Source organism: Eretmochelys imbricata, chromosome 11 (assembly GCF_965152235.1).
Source record: "Eretmochelys imbricata isolate rEreImb1 chromosome 11, rEreImb1.hap1, whole genome shotgun sequence".
Classification (NCBI taxonomy): domain Eukaryota; kingdom Metazoa; phylum Chordata; order Testudines; family Cheloniidae; genus Eretmochelys; species Eretmochelys imbricata.
Genome location: NC_135582.1, coordinates 32,564,907 through 32,574,257, shown reverse-complemented (window position 1 = coordinate 32,574,257; position 9,351 = coordinate 32,564,907). Strand labels below are relative to the sequence as shown.

Sequence of the window (9,351 nt, the reverse complement as noted above, 5' to 3'; positions counted from 1 at the left end):
AGGCGTGGCGTGGCCCAGCCCCCCGCCTCCTATCCAACTCCCCCACTTCTCACCCCGACAGCTCCCCTGGGACTCCTACCCCATCAACCCCCACTGTTTCCTGTCCTCTGACAGCCCCCCTGGGACTCCTGCCCCATCCACCACTCCCTGACCACCCCTGGACCCCCCACCCCGACAGCCCCCTGCCGCCCCATCCAACCCCCCCCATTCCTGACTGCCCCCCTAGGACTCCTGCCCCATCCAACCCCCCGTTCCCTGCACTCTGACTGCCCCGACCCCTATCCACACCCCTGACACGACCACACCCCCGACACGACCACACCCCCAAACTCCCCTGCTCTCTATCCAACCCCCCTGCCCCGTTACTGCGCTGCCTGGAGCATGGGTCAGGCCGCAGCTCTGCAACTGTGCTGCCCGGCCACCCAAAGCTTTGCACCGGCAGCGCAGCACGCTGAGGCAGCAGGGGAGGGGCCAGGGACGAGCCTCCCGGGCCAGGAGCTCAGGGTCCGGGCAGGAGGGGCCCGCGGGTCATACTTTGCTCACCTCTGAGACAAGTCCTTGAAACAAATAAAATTTGAGCGGTTTAACCAGATACTCCTACTCATTGTCCACGGTAATCTCCAGGGCCTAATATATTCTGGAAAATAAAGAGAAGTTCCTCTATCTAGAGCTAGGAACACTAAGCATGCCTTGAGAGCATCTTTTGATCTCTCTGACAGAGCAGCCAGTTCACTTGCTTCTGCCGTGACTCCAAGGAGGCATGCTTGGCTCTGCAACGGCAGCTAATCACCTGAGGATGAAGTCAGAGTTCTAGGCCTCCCGCTTGAGGACTGATATTTTCAGGCTAGACAGATGTGGTGCAGTAGAACCTCAGAGTTACAGACACTTCAGGAAAATGGAGGTTGTTCATAATTCTGCAATGTTTGTAACTCTGAACAAGCAGTTATGGGATGCTCCTCAGGGCGGACTGCTTGAAGTGGGGGCTCACAGCTCTGCAGTGGGGGTGGATACAGGCAGCTGTTTCTAGCCCTCTGGCTGCAAGTGTGATGAGTGAGGCACACTGGGGCACCGCAGCGTCAGCTGGCGCGCGGTGCAGGCCCTTTAAAACTGAGCTGCTCCGCCAGAGCGCAGTGTGCAGGCAGGAGCTCCAGCTCCAGCAGCTTACACTCCAGGCCAGGTTTCAGTAGCAGTTTGGGAAGTTTCTTTCCCAGCACTGAGTTTGAAAGCTTGTCCCCCGCTAGTAGGGAGGGAGAGGGGAAAACAGCATTCACCACCTCCTACGTGTAAGTGGCTGGAGGTGGGTGCATGGAGGTGGGTGGCAACAGGCAGCCCAGATGTGCCTACCTTTAAGATGCAATACAGGCACAGTACAGTACAGAATTTGCTGGTTTTTTTGTTTGGGGGTTTGTCGTCTCCACTGCTGCCTGATAGCTTACTCCCCCATGGTGGCTGGTTGACCATCAGTCCTTAACTCTGGTGTTCATAGCTTTGAGTTTCTACTGTACTGGAGAAGCTGATGGCAATCGAGACAAGTCTTTCACCTTCAAAAGATCATCCTGCATATTCTCCAGTTCTCAGTCATCAGTATTTACCCTCAGAAGATACTGATGAAGCTATACAGACCTCAGAGGAAAAATACAGGGTGGGGAGAATCATATAATACAGTTACTAAACAGACCTTTTTCTATAACTGTACTACATACACATCAATTTAATTTCTGTGCATCTGTTGGTGGTTTTATACCAGTACCACAATACACAAAATAAGAGTGCACCTCTCAACCCACTATATTAATAGTCTTTATTTCATAAGGAAAAATACAGTAGCAGTGCAAAAAGAACTATAGAAGAAGAGAACAAGACTTGTACAAATATCAAAGGAACAGTAAACAATAAATAAGCTAGGGTGTAATAATGCAAACTCCTAAGGAATTTGTAAAAATGTGTAAGGTTGTTTTACAATGTGCATACATACTGTACATGGGAATAAAAGTTGAAAATTCCAACTTGTACAAAACAAACCTTTATTACACAGAGGAATGTCATTACAACTATTCATTTTGAAAACATTCTTGCAAATATAGAACTTTTTTCCTCCCAAGCTCTAGAAAAAAAAATTTCAACCCCATCCTACAAAGCAAATGCACACCTACCCTTTTCCTCAAATTTTCATCTTAATAGTCTCAAAATAATACATCAGGCTTCCTATAAAATTTTTTCAATAAAGTATTTAATTCCTGTACCTCTTCTTTGTGAATGTACAATACATCATTTTGTATTAAGGTAGCACCTCAAAGATGTTTTAGGTAAACTATATAAAGTGCGGTTACTGGTATACTGTTAACATGCCATAATATAATATTCAGTGCAATAACCAGTATGGTTGAAGCTTTTTAAAAAAATGCATGCAAATCTGTTGCTGTAATTTACTGGATTTTACTTGGTTTCTTGCAGTAATTAAAAATATCATATTTACATGTCAAAACATAGCTGCTTAAAGTTTACTCATATACAAGTGACTTAAAGTTCCTAAATTTACATCATGCATCCCAATTAAATCCCTCTAGAAAACTAATGAAATACTATATCTTTTTTATAAGAAAACAGTCATTTACAGATCTGGATGTTACATACTGTGTATTTACCCTCATAACTTTGTTGGAATCAAGCATTACTAGAAGGAGGCACAGTTATAATTATTATGCAAGTGATGACTTTTAATACAATCAGAAGCCAAGATTAAAGCCCTATATAAGAGGAAAATGTTACAAGTCTTACAATAAGGATGGAATATAATGAAAAGTAAATTATTTTTCTTCTTTCAAAGTCCCAGTTTGGTGCATTCACAATCTTAGCTAACCATGTAAATGCATTTCTAGTTACATTTGACATTCCAGTTAATATTCTTGTTCCATGGTGGTATGTATAGCTTCTTAAGAAAGTGGTTGTATCCCATATTTCTATGAATAATACTGGCCAACACGGATAACTTACTCATAATTAGAAAAGTGGCCAGATAATCAATATGTTATGGAGAAACAATATTCTATGATGAAACAGCCCTATAGTAGTGATTAACGTAAGTAATCAATATGCTGTTATGTGCTAAGTTTTACAACCAGTTTATTATTATATAAAATGATATATTCATACATTAGACTCTATGAATGATCGCTTTGGTTTTGCAGAAGTGACAGGACTTAGATGCCCTTCCTTATTAACATGAAACTGCTGTTCAGATCTAGCATCTGGATACAAATGAGGAACAGTTTTAGATGTCCTGGTGTCTTGACAGTGGGCAGGCATTTGGCACTTGAGCTCCTCAAGTTCTTTAGGCTGCATTCCATTTTGGATATTTTCTCCCAGGGCAATAGCAGGAGAGGAAGTTTTAGTCTGATTACTGTATCCACCTGTCTGTCTGGCAGAGAATTGCTCACAGTTTGAAGATTGAACAAACCCACCAAAAGCATCTGTTAGTAACCCTTCAGATGTCTGACAATGCCAAGTGCGATTGGTTTGATTACTCTGCTGCTGGAACCTTGCTGTCTTATCCATGATCCCCATAAATGGTGTATTCCGAGGTCTGTGTTCAGTCGTACCACTCTGAACTTGACTAACTTTATTTTCCTTGATTCGAACATCTGGCCCTAACCCTTTCACGCTATCTGAAAAGCTGCTGCTTGAAGTTAAACTGTTGGTTGAGCTGGAAATGATCATGCTGCTAGATGGAGAGCCAGAAGAGATGACACTAGTTACAGAGCCTTGCTGCCTTGCTTCACTGCAATTCATTTGAATTCCTTGAATTGGAGCTGCTTTCTCCCTGACTGAAAGTGCAAGGACAGTAAGCCCATCAGTGGTTTTGGCCTTGCTTGTGAAAGAGTGAGAAGAGACACTCTCACCATCCTGTAAATGGGAACACTGGTTGGATGCTAACTTTTCATGGTACAGTCCAGAGCTGAAACCTGTAGGAATGCTTCCAGATGCTGAAATGTTTGGCCCGTCTAAATGCTGACTTTTATTGGTTAGATTTCCAGGATGTCGGGCTGGCATAGCATTTGGGGGAAGATGCTGAAAAGGAGACTGTGACTTTGCACTACACAGCGTAGCTCCAGTTCTTGATCCAGGCTGAATGGAGTTCAAATGCTGGTTAGTTTTCACAATCTGTGCTTGCTTTGTAGGTTGCATGATCAACCCTGGTTCTCTCAGATATTTACTCCCGTTTTTCTTCTGGGGGGACATGGGTCTGGCTTTCTGCTGAAGGCCTTCTTGAAGGGTTCTGCTGTAGGGAGAAGCTGTTTGGGAACGCTGCAGCCTCTGTGAAGATGGAAAGGGGTCATCATGGTGTGGAAATTCTTCTTTTCTCTCTTCAAGATTGAAATGATCATTCACTCCTTGGACAAGAACCTCCTCATTGTCAGAGTCATTCTGCTGTGCTGGCTGTGGAGACTGCTGCTTTTGTTGCTGTGTTCTCTGAAACTGTTTGCACTCCTCTTCTACTCTAGCTAGGAGCCTTTTGATTTCTTGATTACTGGGGCACAATTTTATGGCTTCACGTAGGTCAGCAAGAGCTGTAAGAAACTGTCTGCGTGAAGGAAAAAATAAATAAAAGTAAACTGTTCCAAAAGAACCCTTCACTCACCGTGTCCCTCTAAAAGAAAAAAAATTAATACAAGTTTGGGCAATTAAACTTCCACCATTAGGTAACTGGCTGTTATCTCTATTACCCATCAAGGCAGTCCTTTGATCTATTGTCTTTTATCAGTATCTGCTATTTGATGTGGTCGTGGTAGGAAATTAGGGAATCCTCAGAACCCCCCAGCGAGCCCCTGTGCATCCAGATCTCCCCCGCACCCAGATCCGCCGCCCACAACCAAATTGCCCCTCACTGAATCCCCTCAACCCACACCCAGATACCCCCACACTAAGTCCCTCCACACTTGGATCCTGCCTTGCTGAGCCTTCCTGCCCACACCTGGCATGGAGGGGCAGGGCCCTGGGCTGTTTCTGGGGCAGTCCCAGTCCTTGTGTTGTGTCAGGTTTGGGTGCAGCCTCACTGTTGAGGCCATCTCCCGGGGGGGAAGAGGGAGAGGAAGAGAGACACACCTGCACAGTGATCTCCCACCTTTGTGCGGCCAGTGGCCTGTGCTCCCCAATGCCATGCTGGAGCTTCCATATTTATTTGACAAATAACATCTGCAGAATTTTAAAATATTGTGCACAGATTTTTAAAAAAATTTTGTGCAGAATGCCCTCAGGAGTACTACCAACAGCTGACACCTACTTCCCTGCCCTGCTCTTCCTTACATCTTGGACTGCTGCTCATTCAACAGCTTCTTGTCCTCTTACATTCTGTCACCTATTATAGTTCCAGGGTTTTACTGCTGACCCATCCAGTTAGCTAGTTTTGGTACCCTGCAAGGAATGCTGATGGATTACTGCTGGCTCAGTCCAGGGTGTGGGCTTGTCAACATCAAGCCAAACCCCACAGAGGGCTTTTGGTCTATGGAAAAGGCTAGGATAGAAGAGAATACAGCTTAATTTACAGTCATTTATAAAAAGGCAGATACCAAAACTGAACATTTACTCACTCTGACCATCATTATTTAAACAAATGTCATCAGGAATTCCAGAAACAACTGTGTTTAATATGCTGCCTACCTAGCACCTTTCACTTGCATTAAATTCACTTAACTCCGAACAAAATTAACAAATACAAATGGAAAAGAAGAAAAGGGAACAAAGAATTTGCAAGTATATCTAACTTAAAGCACCTTAAATTTACCTGAAAATTAGCTGTTTAAAAATGTTATGAAACAAAGATCTGTGTGTATAGACACAGTCATAGACAGTACCTGCTGTTTCTCTTGGCTCTTGCTCTAGCATAATAGGCTTCATAGGATTTGGGTTTCAGATCAAGTGCCTTGGTAGCAAACTCTTCTGCCATGCCAAAGTCCTAATTTAATAGCAATTATATTTTCAATGTATACAGTGACATATAAATATTTTTTAAATGTTACATGCACGTTAGTTGCAGACACTACCAGAAACAATCTCGAGAGCTCCCATAGACTAGCCACTTCAGACAGCACTATTTAAATTGGCAAAAGGAAAGTTGGAGGGTTAAAAAAAGGGATCAGGATGGACCTTATTCTGCCATCCCTAAGGCTTGTCTACACAGGGAAGTTGTCCAGCATACCGATTCCAGAATAACTATTCTGTTATAGCCCCCCGTGTCAACACTCTATTCCAGAATAAAAGCAGGGCAGTTATTCTGGAATAGCTATGCTGGTCAATTTCGCCCATGTAGTACCGAGTACTTCTTTACTTCATGAAGAGTCCCATTGGTTGTGGCAACATAGGGCACAAAATCAGTAGATGATGGCTGAAATAACTGTGGATAAAGAGTTTACTAATACTAGAGGTTGGGAAGGAAGGGGTCCCACCACTTACATGTGCAGTGACCCGTGACACTAGCAATCACTTCTAGAGTAACAGGTAATCTGCCCACCTGTATGGTTTTCCCCTCTCTCCTTGTCCCTCACTTCATGCTAGTACCACATCCTCCCAATGGTAGCTTTTCCTGCCTCTCCTTTACCTCAGCAGGAAGAGCAAGAATCACAAGAGCATCATGGTGCAAGGACAGCATACTAGCCATTTATACATCTATGGGGTTTGAGCTTCATTGAGGTTTCCAGTATTCCAAGTATATGAGCAACAGATCAACAATAAGAACTTACATTTGTTTTTCTGCGACACCGTGACAGGTTTAAATACAGGGAAACTCTTAGTTCATTGAAAGCTTTCATTTCTTCTCCAAACCCTTCCCGAGGAAACTTCCTTAAGGCATACTGATATCGCTGAGCTGCTTCTTTCATCTTCCCTTTCTATAGGTTTAGAACACAAGAGCTTTAGAAGTTGGATTTGTAAATTCCTCAATAGCAATCATTCCTATTTGACGTTTGCTAAATAGATGCTCTTCAAATGGAATCTATTTTTATAAATTTTGTATTTACAAATAAGTATATATTTTTTTCAAAACAGGGATAGTTACTCAAATATGTACATTTAAATTATGTACAACTGGTGCCAAAGCAGAGTTCTTCAGACATGTAAGGTCTTGTTGATAACACAACTTCTTGGTCTGGTATTTGATGTCGAACAGTTTTACAAAGGGCAATTGAACAATTGGCTTACAGTCTTAATAGCAAAACTCTAAAGGCCAGATGATGCCTTTAAGCCACACCTTTTATTAGGGGGATAAAATCTCAGGATAAACTCAGAGGAAGGACAGCCTATATCCAGAGCAACATACAAATGTAGATTCCAAAACCTCCCAAATTCATTTATGAGCTGGAAGTGAAACGATGAAGATGTCTTGCTGCTGTGTGATTGCTGCTGGGGGGTGGAGGGAAGGAATTTCAGGGGGAGGGAAGCGGGGACATCTTGAATTGCCTAAGAGAGATTGAAAAGTGAAGCTAACCTTCTCCAGTGACTACCAAAAAATTTCAAAGTATTGGAAATTCTAAAAGAATCCAAAAGATATTCAGAGAACATCTATGTGGTTAGATAAATGTCTATGAGAAGATGCTACTAACACTTCTTACAGAAGCAGAATTTAGATAAGGGCTAGCAATGGTTTTAATTTATAAAACTGAAGTATTTTTTCTTTTTAAAAAATATTTTATAGTTAATTTCTTGTTTTAATAAACCTTTGCTTTGTACTTTGGGTTAGACTAAATAATAAACTTGTTTTATAAGTTCTCTCATGGTGTGTCTGTTTATAAAAATAGGCCTACGTTTTCAAAAGAGACTAGTGATTGTGGGTACATCAATTTTTAGGCACCCAACTTGAGATACTTGATTGGGACCTGATTTTCAGAGACTGTGCACTCAATTCTTTCTGAAAATCAAGCTCTTTTAAGATGCCTCAAGTTGGGTGCCTCAAAACCATCACTTTTGGTAATTTAGGCTATAAAGGAAAGCAATTAAAGGAGCAGGGAAGACTAATGTAACTGCCTTAAATATATGCTACTACAGCCTCATGAAGGCATCAGGGAGAGAACTCTTAGCCATGAACACTGTATACCAATGAAGCTTTGAATTTGAATTCACTAGGCTTAGGCCATAGTGCACAAAAGATAACACAAATCAGTAAAACAAATACAAAAATTAAAAAACACAAGATCAGCCCTTCCCCTAGGATCAGTTACACCTTTAAAATAACAACCCCTGAAAATATATAAAAATAAAATGGGTTTGAAATACATTAATTTAGGTCATAAGGAGCCTCTCACATTTTTTTCTGGTTTTTGCAGATGCAGAGTAGCAATAAAGATAAAGGGGCAGACGTTTGCAGTCCTTCCAAGGAGTGACCCACTGGATTTCAAATCCCATGCCTAAAATGGCCTTTGAGTGATGCCCATGTAATACCCATGGAAGCTGTGTTACACAAACAAAATACAGAAAGAATGTCGCACAATTTAAGATATTTCCAATCCAGTTCTTGTGAAGCAATACCTCTCCAGAGAAAAGCATTTATCAAACATGCTACAGTTTGCTCAATTCATATTTAAACAAATGACATACAGAGAAGTATCTCAACAAAAGGATACGCTCGATGCTTTATGTACCTTGTTCTTACCTAATTCAATAGGATATCTTCACATTAACTTCCTGCCATCTTAGGGAATAACTAAATATTACCAATATTTCAATGAACAACTTGATACATAGTAAAGGAAATCCAGGTCAAATCCTATTATCCATTTTTTTCCAAGATCTGAGTGTTCCCAATCAATTTCTCTCTTACAGGGGAAGGATATTTACTCTCAAAGCTCCTTGGTTCCCATGCCCCACAACATGAGGGAAGGGGCTTGCATATAACTTATTAGCAATATTTTCTTAAAGACAAAGCAGCAGGTGTTTTAACAATCATTACCTACCTTTGAGTAATAGCACACTTACAACATTCACAGTTAGCAATGAAATTAAGAATCTACCTACTTTGTACATTATGTTTCCTTCTTCCATCAACTTCTGCAGTAGAATAATCAGAATATCAGGTTTAGAAGTGGCCATTGCCCACGCTGCATTTCCTGCAAGTTAAAATGTTATATATTTTTCAAAGGACATTTCTGATATTACTAGAAAAAACCTAAGGGCTTGTTTCCAACATAGTTTCACACTCAAAAAGTTCAGTGGATATTCCACAAGTGATGAATGATTGTAGAAATGTTTATACATACAGAAGCCTGGTATTAATTGTTCAAAGTGTGTTTGCCCCGCTTTAGATCCCACTTCAGGAAAACACTGAAGCATGTGTTTAAGTGCAGTCCTAAATAAGGATGCTTT

At 41.6% G+C, this 9,351-nt stretch overlaps 1 protein-coding gene across 6 annotated transcripts in view; it reads right to left on the bottom strand.

Moving 5' to 3' along the window:
• Positions 1-1,791: 1,791 nt before the first annotated feature.
• Positions 1,792-9,351, bottom strand: part of TANC1 (tetratricopeptide repeat, ankyrin repeat and coiled-coil containing 1) — a 217,418-nt gene continuing 209,858 nt past the window's right edge. For 4 of the 6 annotated variants that reach the window (XM_077829708.1, XM_077829712.1, XM_077829709.1 and 1 more), the window contains 4 exons: positions 9,004-9,095; positions 6,738-6,884; positions 5,853-5,953; positions 1,792-4,582 (listed from right to left, as the gene is read on the bottom strand). In XM_077829708.1, coding sequence (XP_077685834.1) covers positions 3,148-4,582; positions 5,853-5,953; positions 6,738-6,884; positions 9,004-9,095 — 1,775 coding nt within the window. In that variant the 3' untranslated portion in view covers positions 1,792-3,147. The remainder of the gene's footprint in view (positions 4,583-5,852; positions 5,954-6,737; positions 6,885-9,003; positions 9,096-9,351) is intronic. The other 2 variants (XM_077829710.1, XM_077829713.1) reach the window with 2 other exon arrangements.